Source organism: Nansenia antarctica, assembly GCF_963989245.1.
Source record: "Nansenia antarctica genome assembly, chromosome: 12".
Lineage (NCBI taxonomy): Eukaryota > Metazoa > Chordata > Actinopteri > Argentiniformes > Microstomatidae > Nansenia > Nansenia antarctica.
The window spans coordinates 21,260,324-21,280,323 of record NC_137682.1 but is presented as its reverse complement, the minus strand read 5'-3'; the positions used below and the strand labels follow the sequence as shown (position 1 = coordinate 21,280,323).

Genomic DNA, 20,000 nt, shown 5'->3' with positions numbered 1-20,000 from the left:
CGATCAAATTTCAGAACCCTTCTTTCATGACTTTTCCTAGATGTGTGCCTTCTACCACCCAGTATCCTTGTATTTTCGAAATCACATCAGGATAAGCTAATATGCCATTTTTCGGTGTAGCAAGCAGGCTAATTTACAAGCGGCCAACTAGTGGTCGTTGTGTGTAAATAGCAGCTTGAGCATTGTAAAGAGGCGGCTCTTTTAGTCTGTAAAAAAAGCACCGCTGTTCTAGTGTTAAATGAGGTCCAGTTGATAAGGAGACCACCATTCTCCCTCTTATTACATCTAAACTGATGACATCACAGCTTTGACACCTCAAGACATTCCACAGTGCTTACAGTCATTTGACTTCCGGGGGATGGTCAACTTGAGAAGATTGAGACAGAATTGGAATTGAAACCTACTTTGTGCGTGCGTGCGTGCGTGTCTGTTGACCTGAGGGGAAGTTGTGGTCTGTAAAGCCAGTGGTCTAGTTTCTGTAGTGGGTGAGAGATGAAACGAGACAGAGAAAAGAAAGAGAAGAGACAGAGAAAGAAAGGCAGAGAAAACAAGAAAGAAAGAAAGAAAGAGGAAGGAAGAGAGGTTGCTAACAGTCATATCTGCTCTTGCTCTTGTGTGAAGAATTAAGTTGTGTTCACTGACCAATCTTGATGATGTTGAAACTTTGGAAGATGTATTGTAGACCTCAATCTAAACTTACAACACACACACACACACACACACACACACACACACACACACACACACACACACGATATGCTATATTTTTAATGACTCTCAGTGAGATAAATAAATATGGATCTGTAAGGACACTTCCTTGGTTGTAAAAAGGACATTTCCAAAAATGTGTTTCTACTATGATGTTTCTACTAAAATCAATCTCATAATTACCCAGAATTCATAGTTTCTTCCTATCTCTCCCACAGGTGTGAGCCATGATCTGAAGTTTTCCCTTGGACCCAATGGCTGAGATGGAGGGGGGTGTGTCCGTGTGGGAATGGCTCTGTGTGTTACGGTTGGAGCAGTATTCCAAAGGATTCCAGGAGGCAGGGCTTAGAACATTCGGGGAATGTCGAGGTCTGACATCAGATCAGTTGGAGAGGATTGGAATCACACTGCCAGGACACCAAAGACGCATTTTGGCCAGCTTCCACAAAACACTCCCCGCAAACACACCGCATACACCCCTGGAAACACATATGCTCATATACCCTGACACACACCCCCCTCACACACACACACACCCTGAAAGAGAGCAGAAAATGCTCCAAACACACCACACTGGCAAAGCGGGAGAAGAGAGAGAGCGAGAGAGAGTGGCGTCTATAGACAAACCTATCCCCGTCCAGAGAGAGAGACCAGCACCTGTGCTGAGATCTGAGGGAGAGAGTGAGAGACCCGTCCCCAAGGAGAGACCAGTAGCCAGAGGAAGAGAGAGAGTTGGAGAGAGTGAGAAACCCGTCCCTAGGGAGAGGACGAAGTACCGCCCTGTGGACCCTAACCCTAAACACGACAACACCCCCCCCACTACCGCCCAGGACCCACCCTTACCCCCAATCCCGCCCCGCAGCACCCCCAATTGCCCCCCTCTACGTTTCACCCCGAAACTCATCCCCCCCGCGTCCCACAAACTCAAATCCCCCTCCCATAAACACTCCCCGAAACCTAGTAACACCCCCACCCCCACCCCCACCCCTACCCTCGCCCAAAGCCTCGCACCGACGACCACCCCCAGCACAACTCTTACCGACACACCTCCGCATACCCCAGAGCGCACGCTGTCTTCCCCTCTCTTCCCCCCCCCCAGACCACGGCCTGAGTCTCTGCCTCTGTCCCCCCCGACTCAACAGCCCCCCCAGGGAGAGGAGGGTGACAGGAAGCCCTCCGCTGTGTCCCCGAGCCCTTCTCTCTCCTCTCCTTCTTCTTCTTCTCTCTCCTCCTCCTCCTCCTCAGTAGAGCCGTATCAGGACGGAGGTGCTCCCCCGCTCCCCCCCAAAGGCTACTCTATGGGGGCGGGGCTTAAAGGCCGTCCACGCCGTCCACCAATCTCACGGCGCCCTCCCGTACGGCCTCCCAGAACCACACCCCCTCCCAGAACCACACCTACTCAAAGGTAAGACATAATGAGAGAGAATGTGTAGCCACCAATTCCACCATGCAAATGAAATCAGTTCTAGTTGAAGCAACTGTTCTAGTGAGAACACCCCCTTAGTGGTGGTGAGGTTTTACACCGGAACAGAAGCTCTCAGGAGGTATCAGGCTGTGAAGGCCCTCCCACCATAGATGTTTTTGATCTCTATTTTGTCCTCTAGGACCGAGCTATGCTGTTACTCTCACCCAGTTCCAAGACTTTTAAAATGCCTCCTTCCTTCCCTCCTTCATTGGTGTAGTCATTGATTTAACATTAATGAATGAACAGAGTGAATCATGCTCTGTTATGGAAACTCTTCTGTGACCTATTCAATCGGTTTTACATGAATGAATGAATGAATGAATGAATGAATGAATGAATGAATGGTCTTTATTGTCATTGATATAGTACAGGTACCAAACAACGAAATTTGGGAGGGGGGGCTCCCCTGGTGCTAGGAAAGAGAAAAAAAACCCTAAAAAAACAAGAAGGGAAAGGAGCTGGTTTACATAAATAAAGGCTATGTACACTATCCACTATACTATACTGTACAGATAAAAACACTGTGCTGTACTCTATGCTATGCTATGCCTATTCTAACATTTCCTATTTCTCTGCAACCTTATGTACCCTAGGGTTGTCATATTGCACATAGTGTTATTGCACATTCATTTGTTATTGCACATTCAAGTGTCGCAGTTTGCAGGCTTGAAATGTACACATTTGTGCCTCAGCACTACACCTGATTTTTCAATCCAGCAGCTACGTATGATAGCTATGTGTGATTTCTTCAAAAAAGGTAGGGGATGAGAATGGAAAGATCTTAAAGCATGTTTGATTATTGCTTTTGTCCCATTTGACACCCTTAAGCCCAATGCACACAGCGTGCGATTTTGTCGCACGACAACATTCGATTCTCAATTCACCCCCACACACTTCGGTGGTGTGAATTGAGAATCGAATGTGTGCATTGGGCTTTACTCCCCAAATCCTCCACTCGTTTCCCCTGGAATGGAGTATTACATAAGGCGCCTTTATCCAAAGCGACTTACAACAAATACATTAACTGAATCATCTGTCCATCAGTCATCGTATGAAAAAGTAATCTATGCTCGGGCCAGAGGCCATTGGCAGTCAAAATGCTACAAGAAGGAAGAATTATTATAATTATTTGTATTTTATTTACAGTAGAGAAACTGTAAAGGGGGTGGAGAAGTATCAAGAGGGACAGTTATTTTTTTATTTTACTTTTTTCTGAGTGGGGCAGTATATATATATATTTCTTTTTATTTATTTATTGATGGAGACAGTAGAGATTTGGACAGGAAGGATTGGTGAGAGAGAGAGAAGGGATGACATGCAGGATATGTCCGTGGCCGCAATCGAAGTCTTCAGTCTTCAGTCTACGGCAGAAGATAGGGAGTGTCTCTGCAGCCCTGACAGCAGTGGGAAGCTCGTTCCATCAGCAGGGTGCCAGGACCGGGTAGCGCCAAAGCTGCATCCCCGTAGAGGCGGTGGTGCCAGTCGGCCAGCAGAGGTAGAACAGCGGAGTGAACAGGGGCAGGTGTTTGGGGCCATTGGGACCATTGCTTGCATATAGGAAGGGGCAGCTCTCTTTGCCTCCTGGTAGGCGAGCACCAGGGTCTTGAATTGGATGCGAGCTGCTCCTGGGAGTCAGTGAAGGGTGTGAAGGAGAGGGGTGTTAGTTCATATTGTTTATATTGTATTCATTGTTTATGTCGTTTATATTGTTCTTGTCGTAAAGCACTCAAAGACAATTGCTTTTTTTTTTTAAAACCTCTATAGAAATAAAACTGTAGACCACCAAAAAGCAAGCCAAGGAAAAAGGCTCTGGGGAACTGGGAGGAAAGCTTATGGCTCAGTGGAGAGTAATAGTGGAGAGTAATAGCTCTGGCAGGAAGAGACGTTGAGAGGCGCCAGGCTCCAAGGGGAACCCTCCTCCTGGCCCATCAGGTGCTGCCTGAACAGGCTCCAAGGGGAACCCTCCTCCTGGCCCATCAGGTGCTGCCTGGACAGGCTCCAAGGGGAACCCTCCTCCTGGCCCATCAGGTGCTGCCAGGCGCCAGGCTCCAAGGGGAACCCTCCTCCTGGCCCATCAGGTGCTGCCTGGACAGGCTCCAAGGGGAACCCTCCTCCTGGCCCATCAGGTGCTGCCTGAACAGTCAACTCAGTAGAATGTGGTGTGTAATCATATCTCTGGGATATGGGGACATAGGGGGACTATTTAGGCTATAACAAGTGTTGTTTCTAAGTGGTGAAACCAATATTTATACAAATACCCTGAAATAAAAGCTGTCAATCTGTACTTTTACCTCATATTAATTCAATCTTTTGGGGTATAGAACCAAAAGAACCACTGCCTCACTGTCCAAATACTTACAGTGCTTCCAGAAAGTATCCACCCCCTGGAATTTTTCCACATCTTTTTGCGTTACAACTTGACTTTATTTCTTAAAAAGTAAAAAAAAAAATGTCACTGATCTACATTAAATACCCCATGATGTTTACTAATTCATTGAAAATGAAAAGCTGAAATGTCTCAAGTCAACATGGATTCACACCCTTTGCTATGACATTCCTAAAATGTGCTCAAATGCAAACATGTCTTCATGTCAAACATGTCTTCATGTCACTCAATAGGTTGAATTGAGTCCATCTGAGTGGATGCATAATAGTTCATGTGATTTCGAAATTCGTATATTATGGTTTTATAGGGTCTCTGAATCAATTACACACTGTGTAGATCAGGTTGTTAAACCCAGCCAATAATAGAGGGTAACAAAACTGCTCAGGAATGTGACTCTGAGGCCTGGGGAGACTTAATGGAATGGCTGAGAGGAAAAAGCACAGTCGATGGGACAACATCATCCGTCACTACAAATTGGCAGGGAAGGATTAAATGGATAGATTGCACTAGGTAGACTGTATTCCCCCCCCCCCCCCCCCCCACGCACACATAGACACACATTTGAGATATTTGGTTAAGCGAATACGCTTAATTGGCTGCTTTCCTTCACACATTTCGTAACTTTCAGTCACTGACATTTTGATACCGCCTAAATGCGGACCGTGGCTGACCTTTTCACCGAACCGTGACACATATATGTTTAACATTATTTAAGCAGTTGATGTTCTTTACCCCTCTCTGTCTGGGGCCCCCTAGTGGCGAGGAGGCCCTAGGCATGTGCCTAGAATGCCTCTATGGTCGATCTGTCCATGAACATTGGTCTAGAACTGAGTGGCCAAAGAGAATCCATTAATGAAATAAAATCAATTTCACATCCATAATTGTGTTTTCAACAATTTATTTACTACAACGCATTAGTGCAGATCCAGCACATCGTGACGTTAGCATTATAAGGTTCTATCTCCATTTTTGTCAAAATTTAGTTTTTTTACATAATCTGATCCATTAGGTGTTTATTAATGCCTGTGTGGTGTTATTTTAAAAATGTTGACATTTCTGAGTTAGTAATTAATAAAATACAAAGGTTCCATTTCACAAAACATAATGGAATGTAAAAAACAGTTCCTGCACCATCCCTCGTGTGAAGAATAGTGCATCCTATTATGGCTATCCTTGTTACCAACAGGGTAAGACATTTTCTAAGTTGGTAGTGACAGCCAAATCCACACTGTGTGTAATTGATTCAGTTCTATTTCTTTCCGAAATCACATGAACTATTATTCTTGCACATTATTATCCTAGATAGATTCAATTAAACTCATTGAGTGACTTTTTGAAGCCATTTCTGCATTTAAGCAGTTTTTTTAGAGGTGTCATAGCAAAGGGAGTGCATACTTATTCACTCAAGATTCTTTCAGCTTTAAAAATGTTTTATGAATTAGTACTTTGTATAACATTTATTTTCACACTGACATTATGGGGTATTTTGTTTTAAAGTCAGTAAAAAGTCACTCACTAAAGGCACTGTGCGAAGGCCCCTGTAGCTAAATTGATTGGCTAACATTGCTATTTTCAAGAATAACAAAAGGGGGATGGGGTTCTTGTTGTATATAATATTCTACAGGCCAGGCATGAGAACAACATGATTTGGAGGTATGACTATGTGAGACTAAAATCAATGGGTTTTGGGGTAGGGCGTACTAGGGCCTATGGACTGAAATGGCCTTAAACATGGAGGTACATAGCTTATACAATGACCCCTGGTCATTCCCTGTTCGTCCACTAGGTGGGGACTCTGCCCCATCAGCAGTACAATGGTGTGTGTGTGTGTGTGTGTGTGTGTGTGTGTGTGTGTGTGTGTGTGTGTGTGTGTGTGTGTGTGTGTTAGTGTAGTGTAGTGCAGTGCTCAGAGACCAGTAGTACTTAATTAACTGCTTTTTAGTTGAACATTTGTAGTCTGCAGTGTAATTGAGCTGTTTCTGTCTGTTTCTCCTGCCCTACAGTTCGGACTAGAACTCCAGTCAATGTGAGATTTACGAGTTAAAGATGCGTTTCTCAAAAAGACAGAATGTTTGGCTAGCTTCATGAGGAACTAGCAATGCTTCAGTAACACAAGTTAAGCCAGCAGAGACTTATTGAGACCTCCTGCCTCTGTATCCTGGTCGCTAAATGAACTCATTCCCTGAGGTATGTGGGGTGTTCCGCTCTGTTTCTGTTGTCTTGTGTGTGTGTGTGTGTGTGTGTGTGTGTGTGTGTGTGTGTGTGTGTGTGTGTGTGTGTGTGTGTGTGTGTGTGCGCGCGCGCATGTGTTTGTGTGTGACAGTATAGGAAACAACAACCGAGTGTCAGAGACGTTAGCCGCAGATATTTAAATACACTCTTTATGGCTTTGTTGGCCTTTCCGTTCAAAAGCAGAAACTCTTTCTTTCTTTCTTTCTAAATTGATAGAACATGAAATAACACCCTTTCACTCTATCCCTCCCTCCCTCCCTCCCCCCCCCCCCCCCTCTCTCTCTCTCCCTGGGAGGCTGGTTGTAGAGTGCGAGAGAGAGAGTGAGTACGGTAAGTAAAGACACAGTAGAGGGAGAGAGAATGTGTTTTTTAACGAGAGAAACCTGTTCGGAATGGATCAGCTCTGATATGCTTGTAAACCCAGTCAGTGTTGAAGTGATGCTTTATGATGTTGTTTCAACCCTAGTGGCGTTGAAAGAGAAAGAGAGGTTTAACAGGAAGTGTCTAGCCTCACTCTCTCGCGACACACACACACACACACACACACACACACACACGAAAACATGTTGCATTCGGCTTCCTTCTCTCCACCTTTGATATCTCTCCTCCCTCTTTTAGTAACGCAGTCACTTCCTCCTCTCCTGTCCTCCGGTAGTGTGTGTGTGTGTGTGTGTGTGCGTGTATGTGTTTATCGTTCCTCCAGTGATAATGGGACTGCAGGACAAGCCAAGACTGGTGAGAGAGCCTTATCTCTGCTATTCCTGCTATGTTTCTCTCTCGCTGTCTTTCTCTTTCCCTCACCATCATCCCGCATCTGTCATGCTCTGTCTGTCTCTAGACTACTGATGCTGCCTCTCACACTACAGTCGTGACTAGCTTGAGAGTTCATAGCATTCATACTATTCATTTGTAGAGCTACGTTTGTGTGTGTGTGTGTGTGTGTGTGTGTCTATGTGTCTATGTGTCTATGTGTGTATGTGTGTATGTGTGTATGTGTGTGTGTGTGTGTTTGTGGGGGGGGGGGGGTGTGTGTGTGTGTGTTGGGTCTGTGTGTGTGTGTGTGTTCAGTAGATACACAATGCTGCTGAGTAAAGCGAGATGTGTGAAAAGTGAGGGAGGAGTTTTTCGGGTTCTAACTTTGGCCTGGGGGGGGGGTTTCTAAGGCGGTGTTTTGTCTCTGACTCTCCATTCTGTAAGTGTGTGTGTGTGTGTGTGTGTGTGTGTGTGTGTGTGTGTGTGTGTGTGTGTATATATCACATGAGATCACACTGTCTGCAGACAAGATAGAAACTCACTGCGGGGTGTTACACACTGATGTGAGCCCCCCACAGTGAGACAGTGAGACACTGAGGGTACAGTTAGGTCTACAGGTTAGCAGTCTACAGCTAGCACTGTGGTGTGGTGTGTGTGTGTGTGTGTGTGTGTGTGTGTGTCTGTGTGTCTGTGTCTGTGTGTGTGGTGTGCTGTGTGTGTCTGTGTGTCTCTGTGTGTATGTGTATGTGTATGTGTGTGTGTCTAATATTGGCGCTTTTCCATTACAGCGCCAAAGCAGGCCAAAGCAGGCCAGCCCGCTTCGGCCTGCTTCTTTTCCCCTTTTCCATTGTCGTCCCAGGTCGGTTCGGGTCGCTTCTTTAGCTCCACATCGAGAGCAGGTACTACATTTTAACATCCGGATCTTTTTGCCAGGCTGCGTGTGACGTGTGATGCTGCACACCGTTGATTGGTCAATGGAAATCGTCATCCCATGTCCCATCCCATAGATTTCTTCACTAACCGCCATCTTGAAATACCACATTCACTCTTGGAAAATGTCACTACAGTTTCTGTAATAGCTTATTAATAAAGATTCGAAAAATTATGCTGACCATCGTATTATCTTAGTTTAATGTCATTTCAATGAATCATAGAACTTTTATTTACAACAAGCACAACACAAAAATCGCTATTATGCACCGTCTTTGTCCGTGAATAACACCGGCTGTGGAGGTGGTACAAACACAATACTCCTTTGCTAACTTCACCATCGGTCTACGGTCATTTTGAGCCCTTAACCACCGCGCTGACACCCCGAGAAGTTATGCTTTTAACCGTAAACTCGATGAACCGGGAGTTCACCCGCTGCCGTCCAGCCATTTTCGCCGTTCACTCATGAGTCAAATGCCGGTTTTAACAGGGAATTCGCTCCGCGCTGTGTCCATGGTGATAGGAGTGGAGGATCGACTCCATTCAAAAATGGATTGGATTCCCTGGCTTCTCCTTTTTCCGGACACGTTTGAATTGTTATCCTAACCCCCGGTAAACCGAAGTTATTAACCCGCAAACGGCACCGTGTTTGTCCGCGAATAACACGGCACACAATGATACTAAAGCAGACAAGTGAAGGCAGTGGTTTTAAGGGTTCAAAAAACATGACTTTATTATGTGTAGAACATATGTGCAGAACAAAATCCAATAGAAATGATTCAAACATGCAGACAATCAGGCAGTAGCCATCTCTATGCTGAACATAACAATGATGCTACAGTCAGTGAGGTAAAATAGTAGCCATCTCCTTACGATAGCCCACATACGTTTCTTTCTCTTTTCAGCATTCCTCTTTCGAGTATCCTTCCTTCTGTCTTCGCTCTTCTGTCTTCTCTCTTTTCTCTCCAAAAAACCACGGTTAATAATATACCACATGCCGAGGGAAAGGCATAGGATAGTTGCAAGTTCCTCCATTCTGCTATTGTTGCTGTGTTGTGTCTCGTGAATGTTATGACGCGTAACTCCACCTACTATCGCCTACTCCTCCTACTAGTCCGGGTCGGTTTGTGTATAATGGAAAACCAGAACTGCTCTAAAGCGGGCTGAACCGACCTGACGCGAACCGACCTGGGCCGACCTGGGCTGCTGATGGAAAAGCCCCATATGTGTGTCTGTGTATGTGTCTGTGTGTGTCTGTGTGTGTCTGTGTGTGTCTGTCTGTGTGTCTATGTGTGTATGTGTCTGTGTGTGTCTATGTGTGTGTATGTGTGTGCGTGTGTGTATGTGTCTATGTGTCTATCTGTGTGTCTGTGTCTATGTGTGTGTGTATGTGTGTGTGTGTGTGTGTGTGTGTGTGTGTGTGTGTGTGTGTGTGTGTATTGGGGGGGGGGGGAGTTTGGGGAAAGAGAAAAGGAAGGGTCATTGTTTAGCATCATGACATCTGTTGGATAACAGGAGGAGGTTAAATTTAGCCCCTCTCCTCCCATCCTGTGAGCAGCTCTTCCTCTGTGTCATAGGGGAACTAGTAGAACATTCATACAGTACTTCACTCTAGCATGGCTGTCCAAATTATTGTTTCACCATAAAAGCTGTAGTTGTAGCTCTGGGCCAGGTCACATGGTCAGGGAAAAACTCCTGGCCCTAAGTTGGAGTATGTCGACACCACTCTATCCTCCCCTTGTCTCCTTGAAACCCCTACATACCGCACAGGGACACTATAATTACAGAACACTTCTCTCTCTGCTTGCCCATTGTGGAGGAGGAAGAAAGCCGACTGGCCAGTAGGAAGAAGAGGAACTTCTTACACAATAATGTACAGGCTTACCGAGAGTGTGCGCGCGTGTGCGAGAGAAAGCAGTTGTCGTCGGGCTCTACTCCTTCATAGAACTTTGTAAATACAGCACCGTGATAAAGAGACAGGCTCAGGCATGCTTCAGGCAGTGGGATATGGAGTAGAACTGAGACTGACAGTTTGGTTTGAAAGCTGTTGTTCGAACAGCAACATTCTGCACCAGGGTTCTGACATGGCTAATAGTGGCAGTTGGCTTTTAGCAGTTACATGTTCCATTTCTACAGAAGGCTGTATGAATTGAGGAGAGAAGAAACGAGAAGAGAGGGAAGAGAGGAGGGTTTCCGATGGATAACAGCAGATGGGGGGATAGACTCAGTCGGATGCTCGGTGTTTTCTCCCGACCCGTGGTCATTGTGGACTCCTCTATCTCTCCAATCCCTCTCCTTAGCGACAGTCCCATCCATGAGCCCGACGCGGACCGAGCTCCACACACCGCGCCCTGCGCCAGGATATCACACGTGCAGCCAGACCCGCAACAGAACACACAACTCGACACGCAACTCAGCACCGCACAGTCCGACAGGCGACCAGCTCAACCCACGAGACGGGTCCCCCAGCCCCCTCCTCAGACCAGTAAGTAAACACCACACCACACCCACGAACCCCGAAACCCCGAAACCCTGCCTCTCTGTCTCTGTCTGCCTCTCTGTCTCTGTCTGCCTCTCTGTCTCTGTCTGCCTCTCTGTCTCTGTCTGCCTCTCTGTCTCTGTCTGTCTCTTGTGGTTGTCTTTTGTTAGTTTTTAACTTGTAACTATGTTTTTAGGACGTTTTTTTAAATGTATTTTTAACTGTAGCACTCTGAGATTCTTTTGAATGAAATGTGCAATACAAAACATCAAATCAATAAATGAATGCATTCTTATGACAATGACAGGCATGGTGTGAAGAAAGCGAATGACAAGTGTTATCTTGTTGTACAGTAGAATCTCAAAGCAACAGTTCACAATGCTGCCCAACCTGTCCTTTATGGCCTCGGGGGTACTCTGTTTTTGACCACCCCCTCTCCCTCTCCCTCTCCCTCTCCCTCTCCCTCTCTCTCTCACCCTCTCCCTCTCCCTCTCCCTCTCCCTCTCCCTCTCCCTCTCCCTCTCCCTCTCCCTCTCCCTCTCCCTCTCCCTCTCCCTCTCCCTCTCTCTCTCCCTCTCCCTCTCCCTCTCCCTCTCCCTCTCCCTCTCTCTCTCCCTCTCCCTCTCCCTCCCTCTCTATCAGGGACAAGCTCTGTTGAAAGCTCTAGTGACTATGAAGACGCTGAATTGTTGTGTCCCACCCCCATTTCTGTGAACATGACAGATCGGGTAAGTGTTGTGGTGTGTGTGTGTGTGTGTGTGTGTGTATGTGTATACTGTATGTGTATGTGTATATGTATGTGTATGTGTATGTGTATGTGTGTGTGTGTGTGTATGTGTATGTGTATGTGTATGTGTATGTGTATGTGTATGTGTATGTGTATGTGTATGTGTCTGTGTCTGTGTCTGTGTCTGTGTGTGTGTATTGTGTGTGTTTGTGTGTGTATTGTGTGTGTGTGTGTGTGCGTGCGTGTGTTCAGATAGAGCTTGAGGTGTATGCATGACACCTGACACCTGTCTAATAGGATGTATTCCTCCCGATGCCCCGGCGGGAAAAGGGGAGGTACAGCTCTCTCTGCAGTGACGATGAACGACTGGATGACGACACTGTGCCAATCAGCAACAAGTAGGTCTCCCCAACCCCTAGTGACTTCAGAGTGATGTTAATACTAGAATGCATTTGGTGCTTATTGGGCAATATGTTGAACATCTGTCTCCCAGCCGTAACTCGTGGAAGGACAATAGTTTGAGCAGACTACCAGGGAGTGTCGACCTGCCTGCTGCAGACTCGCTGGCGCCCCCTGCAGGAGAAGACTCCTCCCAGCTCAGCCCTGTCATTAAGATGGGCTGGCTGGATAAGAACCCACCCCAGGGGTACGTAGTACATACTCTATCTCTCTCTCTCTCTCTCTCTCTCTCTCTCTCTCTCTCTCTCTCTCTCTCTCTCTCTCTCTCTCTCGCTCTCTCTCGCTCTCTCTCTATCTCTCTCTCTCTCTCTCTCTCTCTCTAGCACACACACGCACATGCACACGCGGCACACACATACACATACACATACACGCATGCACACGTGCACACACACACAGACACACACACACACACACACATGCACACACACACACACACACACACACACACACACACACACACACACACACACTCAGGGACAGTGGTAGACTTTTAAAGGCCTGAAATTCCAGCCTGACCTAGCCCGTGTCAACATCAAAGACACTTTGAGCCAGAGCCTGAAAAAAGGCTGAAAGTCTAGATAACAGTTGTTCCTCTATTGAGCACCACAGGAACGTTGTAGCGCTGCAGAGTACAGGAGAGGAGAGAGCCGCTCACTGACAAGACTGGAGAGATTTGTTGATAACTCACCTTACTAGTTACTAGCAACTGTATTTGCTGCATCTGCTTCTATAGAATAACTTTTCCTGATATAAACCAGATCTTGCTGTTGTCAAGTCCTGTTTTGTGTGTTTTTAATTGTTGATGCCAATAGCGTTAATCTTAGGCGAAGAGAGTATGGCAGAGCAGAGACACATTAGTCAATTCACAATCAAAATAGTTTTGATTATATATTTGCTCATACATGAAATTGAATTGGGAATGTTTCTATAAACAATCAAAGCAATTTTGATTCTGAATTCACTAATGTGTCTCTGCTCTGCCATAATCTCTTCTGTCATGTTCACATCATATGTTATGGTACATGTGGGAAAACTAGGGTTAGGTGCTAGGGTTAGGGTTAGGGTTAGGTGCTAGGGGTAGGGTTAGGGGTAGGGTTATGGTTAGGGTTAGACATGCCAGCATGTACCAAGTCGACGTAGCACCTAACCCTAACCCTAGTTTTCCCACATGTACCGTAACATATATATATATATATATAGCCTTAACGAAGATAACAACAACAATGTAATTGAACAGGTGCTCCTGCTGTTAATACAGTCTGGATGAGGGAGGAGAGGATAGGGTGGGTATACATGCCTACCCTTATGTTTAAAATAGTGTGTGTGTGTGTGTGTGTGTGTGTGTGTGTGTGTGTGTGTGTGTGTGTGTGTGTATGTGTGTGTGTGTGTGTGTGTGTGTAGGTCCCTCTACTATCAGAGACGCTGGGTCAAGCTGGATGCAGACTACCTGAGATACTTTGATAATGACAAGGTGACTAGAATCTACATGACTGGATTGACAAACCAATTTCCCTGCGAGGATTAATAAAGTATTTATTATTATTATTATTATTATTTAACCATTATTTAGCCAGGTTAAGTCTAATTGAGATTAAACATATCTTTTACAAGAGACACCTGGCCAAGAAAGCAGCATGACAAAATGACAGACACACATTACAACATAATACATCAGCAACTAGATTGTAATCAAGTGCAATACTGAAACACAACTGTGAACATTTCAAACCTGCAAACTGCGACACTTTAAATGAATGTGCAATAACACTATGTGCAATATGACAACCCTCGGGTACATAAGGTTCAGAGATAGGAAATGTTAGGATATGTATAGCATAGCATAGAGTACAGCACAGTGTTTTATTTGTATAGTATAGTATAGTGGATTGTGTACATAGCCTTTATTTATGTAAACCAGCTCTTTTCCCTTCTTGTTTTTTTTTTTTTTTTTTCCTAGCACCAGGGGAGCCCCCCCCTCCCAAATTTCGTTGTATGGTACCTGTACTATATCAATGACAATAAAGACCATTCATTCATTCATTCATTCATTCAAGTAAAGATTAAAAAAGAAAAGTTTCACATTGAACTCAGGCGAGATTATTTCAGCAATGTTACCAGTCAAAAACATTCACAGTCCAGGTGTATCCCATCCCATCCCATGTCATTAGTAGAGTGTGCTTTTTGAGTGGTTTGTGTTTTTCAGTGATAGTGGTCATATGAATTGGTAGTGTGCTAGTACGGGTGGTCACATGAGGCGTGCTGGGTTGTGTTGCAGGAAGTGTACTCTAAGAGGATCGTACCGACCGCCTCCATCACTGGAGTGGCCAACGTGGGAGAACTGAAGTTTGAGGTGCTCACCCACAACCGGACCTTTCTCTTCAGAGCAGACAGCGACGGTGAGGCCTGTGTGTGAGTCCTGTGTGTGCCTGTGTGTGCACGTGTGTGTGTGTGTGTGTGTGAGTCCTGTGTGTGCACGTGTGGGTTTTGTTGTCTGTTCGTTTTTCCATCTACGAGTCTGGTTTTTAGGCGATACAATGGATGTTTGTATAGAAACAGTCAGTGGACCATAATGTGCACTTAGTTGATGGACAGACAACAAGAAGTATTGGACAGTGTTTTTTTGTCTTTTGTGTGTGTGTGTGTGTGTGTGTGTGTGTGTGTGTGTGTCATGAACTATGTGATATTTGATATTTTAGACAGAGTTCCTCAAATATCACTTGCACAATATAGATCTGTGGTGAGTGATTGTTGTGTAACCGACTTAGAGAATATGTGACAGGGTCATTGACATCTGAAAATAATTGAAGATATGCTTCTTTGAATGTTGGTCCACCTCAAACCAAGTAGCGGAGGAAACATGCTCTGAATCAAAACAGGCAAAATAGCTGCTAATAGCTATGAACTACATCTAACTGCGTGTTTAGCACATCACAACATGCTGATAGAACATGAACATGCTAAAAACACATGGCTACACATGATTGGATGATCACACAGTCCTTGCTTTTGAACACGTCCTAAGACACGTTTGTTTACAAGCCATGTATCACAGTAGCCTACATTAGACGAGACAGTGAATCCAATTCACAAATTATTATTTGTTTCGTTGATTTATGAAGTATTTAGTGATCCTAAAACTGTTGTTTGTTATATCAAGTGGGCTCTCCAAGACTAACTTTCGTAATATGCAAAAGAAAATGCCGTCTAATGATCACAAGGTTGGCAGATCGGCGGTTCGAGCCCCGGCTGGCCACATCTTGAAGTGTCCTTGGGCAAGACACTGAACCCCAAATTGCTCCCAGTGAGCGAGCCGGCCGGCGCCTTGCATGGTAGCTTGCCACCATTGGTGTGTGAATGTGTGTGTGAATGGGTGAATGAGAGGCCGTTATAAAGCGCTTTGGATAAAGGCGCTATATAAGTGCAGTCCACATATACTGTTAATGATATAGATACTCTGCTAAGACTTGTGTGTGTGTGTGTGTGTGTGTGTGTGTGTGTGTGTGTAGCTCAGAGGAATGAATGGGTGGCAGCACTGGACAATACTTCGGCCCACCAGCGGGGCAGCAGGGAGGCGGCCCCTAGTTCACCCCTGACCCCTGACCTCCAGGGCTATCTGGAGCTGAGAGGACTGCGCTCCAAACTCTACACTGTCGTCACTGGCGACAAGGTCTTCCTCTACAAGAACATGGAGGTTGGTGTCATCAACAAAAGTGAATACTTTGGGGACCCCAGGATAGAATAGTCCTGACTAGGATGTCGGCTAATGGCTGACTAATGACTAACTTTATTTAATCCGTTTAAATAAACAAAATAAACAAATACATCATGTGTTGTCGTCACATCACAGGAGACTATTGATATCTAAAAATTATAATATGATATGATGTATAGATATGATAGATATGATATGATCACTTTTCAAAAAATACCGGTTGAGAGAGGAAGCTGGCGTTACTTGTTCGCCGCTTCTCCGCCCGAAATCTAGGTGTAATTGCAGTATACAGAGTAGATTGGCCTACAAAGACACTTAGATATAGATTTAGATTTAGTAATCCCAAAATTAATTAGACCCCTATACTTCCTTTTATAAATGTTTTGTTTCTTTTCAGTTTGTAAAGCGTCTTTGAGTGTCTAGAAAAGCGCTATATAAGTCTAATGTATTATTATTATTATTATTGTTATTATTATTATTATTATTATTATTATTATTATTATTATTATTATTATTATTATTATATCACTAATGTCCGTCAGACAAATGATGAGTTTAGCTCATTTGATATGTTTCCACCCAGCGACAGGTGTGATGGGATGCATGTACCTTACTGGCAAAACACTCCTCTGTGTTCTTGATCAGTCGTTGGGTAGACCCTGAGCTATGGGCTGAATTGACTGGTGAAATGTTTCCTCATTGGTTGTTGATGTCAGTAGTGTTCTGTTTCCAGGACTACCGTCTAGGAATCGGTATCACCTCCATCGACATGAACGTAGGGAACGTGAAAGACACCGACCGACGTGGCTTTGACCTGACCACGCCTTACCGCATATTCAGGTACACACACACACACACACACACACACACACACACGCAAGCACACACACACACACGCGCACACACACGCGCGCGCGCACACACACACACACACACACGCAAGCACACACACACACACACACACGCATGCACACATACACACACACACACACGCAAGCACACACACACACACACGCATGCACATTTTAAATGCTTTATTTATGTCCACATACATGTACAATATCTAAAGGACATAATACTATCAGTGCATTTTGACATTATGGAAACAGTCAGTTACAATAGTGCTGAGCCAACAACCAGTTATGTTACACACAGGATGTTATTCACACCAGATGATACCAGTGGGTTGACAGATACAGTATTAATACTGTACAACAGACAGTATCCAGCTCATGGGTACAAGATGCACCACCTTCTCCATATTGAGCGGCTACCAATAACAGCAGATACTGAGCAATACTTTGCTAACTGTTTGGCCCTTCTCTTAGATCAGGGGTCCCCAAACTTTTTTCTGTGAGGGCCACATCATTTTTCCTTTCTGTGATGGGGGGCCTGGGTCGGTCTCTAACATAAAATAATATGGAACGGTGTGAAATGGAGGCGGTTGCGCAAAGCAATTGCGCGCAGGAGAGCACTGGTGGATGCAAACAAAGTCTAAACAGTTGAATTTGGATGGAATTTATACCTATAGTGATATGTCAATGAAATATAATCAGTTTTACAGTCTGATACTTGAGGGAGGACCCTCATCATACACAGGGGGACCCATGAAGCAGGGCTGTCTGGGGGTCCTTAAACGAGCATCAAACACTTAATTTCTTGCATTCTGGTGAATTTAGATGCAATTTGTGCCCTTTCTGCATCAATTTATGGTGAAAATGTCATTATTTATGTAAAGGAAAACACAATATTCAGGCACCAGATGACCATTCAAAATGTAATGTAATATAATGCAATATAAGGCTCTCAGGCATTCTGTACTTTCAAATATGTATTCTCCTTGAGCAGTCAACATCAACTATCAGCTATTTCGCTAGCAAACACGAAAGCTAACTTATTTGCAAAACAGCGCCCCCGCCACCACGTCGGCGCAGTGCCGCAATTGCAGTTAGAAATTACAGAAATCCACCGAGTGCAAAGGGCCGGTCCAAGTGTGGGGGTGGGCCGTGTTCGGCCCGTGGGCCGTGTTCGGCCCGCGGGCCGTAGTTTGGGGACCCCTGTCTTAGATAGACCAGCCATTTGAAGGCCTTTAACAACAAACTTGTTGTTACTTGTCAAAAATGAACATGGCCCAGGCTGCCAAATATGAAAACTAAAAGTTGACATCTGTAACCCAGTTGTGATATGGCCTGCTCCAGCTGTTGGTATTTCAAGATCTTGGTTGAAAAGGCTCCCTCTAGGCTATGGTCACACACACACACACACACGCATGCACGCACGCACGCACACTCTCACTCACTTGAGTTTCCTGTGTTGCCTGATGCTATTTCATCAGCTTGTTAAGAGTGTGTGTTTAAGACGACTACATGAGTGTGTGACCGAAGAGAAGAGGAAGGACAGACCCATGAGTGTCTGCGTCACACGTGTGTGTGTGTGTGTGTGTGTGTGTGTGTGTGTGTGTGTCTGTGTGTGTGTGTTTAGTTTCATGGCAGAGTCAGAGCAGCTGAGAGAGCAGTGGGTTGAGGCCATGCGTGAAGCGATCGGAACAGCGTTGTCCAACAGCGAGGTGGCTGACAGGGTCTGGGCCGAGCCCAGCAACGGCTGCTGTGCTGACTGTGGAGCGGCTAACCCCGAATGGGCCACCATCAACCTGTGTGTGGTGATCTGTACACGCTGTGCAGGTTTGTATGTATGTGTGTGTGTGTGTGTGTATGTGTGTGTACATCAGACATAATTCCAAAAATAGAATTCATTTTGTGCCAACGTATTGTTGAATGATGCAAACTAGCTACAGAATGGGCAGCTGTGTGTGTGTGTGTGTTTGTGTGTGTGTGTGTGCTCATACGCGTGTGTGTGTGTGTGTGTGTGTCTTTTAGGCGAGCACCGGGGGCTGGGCCCTAGTATCTCTAAGGTCCGCAGTCTCAAGATGGACAGAAAAGTGTGGAAAGAGGAACTCATACAGGTCTGTCCCCTCTCTCACACACACTTAATCAGGGTAGAGTTATTTTTCTCAAAGTGGAGCTAACTACACTCAACAAAAATATAAACGCAACACTTTTGATTTTTGCTCCAATTTTTCACGAGTTGAAATCAAAGACCTAAGACTTTTTCTATGTACCCAAAATGCCTATTTCTCTCAAATTGTGTTCACAAATTTGTTTAAATCTGTGTTAGTGAACACTTCTCCTTTGCCGAGATAATCCATCCATCTGACAGGTGTGGCGTATCCAGATGCTGATTAGACAGCATGATTATTGCACAGGTGTGCCTTAGGCTGGTCACAATAAAAGGACTCTCTAAAATGTGCAGGTTTATCACACAGCACAATGCCACAGATGGTGCAGGTTTTGAGGGAGTGTATAATTGGCAGGAATGTTCATCGGCAGCAGCTCTGGTGGACATTCCTTGAGTCAGCATGCCAATTGCACGCTCCCTCAAAACTTGCGTCATCTCAAATCAAATCAAATCAAATGTTATTTGTATAGCGCATTTCTTACAAGATGCAACTCAATCTGTGGCATTGTGCTGTGTTGTGAGATCAGTGTGAACATGACAGTATGAGGTCAGTGTGAACATGACAGTATGAGGTCAGTGTGAACATGACAGTATGAGGTCAGTGTGAACATGACAGTATGAGGTCAGTGTGAACATGACAGTATGAGGTCAGTGTGAACATGACAGTATGAGGTCAGTGTGAACATGACAGTGAGAGGTCAGTGTGAACATGACAGTATGAGGTCAGTGTGAACATGACAGTATGAGGTCAGTGTGAACATGACAGTATGAGGTCAGTGTGAACATGACAGTGAGAGATCAGTGTGTAAACATGACAGTGAGAGGTCAGTGTGGCCACAGCACCATGTGAGGGAGGTGTTTAACTACATTTGAAAGGTTTAACACTAGAACAGCTGTGCCTTTTTTACCTACTAAAAGAGCCGCCTCGGGGGTCAAATGTTCAACTCTTTACAATGCTCAAGCTGCTATTTACACACAACGACCACTAGTTGGCCACTTGTAAACTGCAAAATAGCTTTATACTAGCTTATCCTGATGTGATTTAGAAAATGTAAGGATACTGGGTGGTAGAACGCACATACCTAGGAAAAGTCATGAAAGGAGGGTCCTGAGAAATTTGATCGAGTGCAA

At 45.1% G+C, this 20,000-nt stretch overlaps 1 protein-coding gene across 1 annotated transcript in view; it reads left to right on the top strand.

Moving 5' to 3' along the window:
- Window positions 1–962: 962 nt before the first annotated feature.
- The window catches only part of arap1 (ArfGAP with RhoGAP domain, ankyrin repeat and PH domain 1), a gene marked incomplete at its 5' end in the record, with an annotated part of 42,466 nt that continues 23,428 nt past the window's right edge, over window positions 963–20,000 (top strand). Inside the window, 11 exons of the mRNA XM_080543641.1 lie at window positions 963–1,889; window positions 1,999–2,113; window positions 10,775–10,959; window positions 11,978–12,078; window positions 12,174–12,326; window positions 13,544–13,613; window positions 14,418–14,538; window positions 15,649–15,833; window positions 16,588–16,694; window positions 18,336–18,535; window positions 18,731–18,816. Coding sequence (XP_080399767.1) covers window positions 963–1,889; window positions 1,999–2,113; window positions 10,775–10,959; window positions 11,978–12,078; window positions 12,174–12,326; window positions 13,544–13,613; window positions 14,418–14,538; window positions 15,649–15,833; window positions 16,588–16,694; window positions 18,336–18,535; window positions 18,731–18,816 — 2,250 coding nt within the window. The remainder of the gene's footprint in view (window positions 1,890–1,998; window positions 2,114–10,774; window positions 10,960–11,977; window positions 12,079–12,173; window positions 12,327–13,543; window positions 13,614–14,417; window positions 14,539–15,648; window positions 15,834–16,587; window positions 16,695–18,335; window positions 18,536–18,730; window positions 18,817–20,000) is intronic.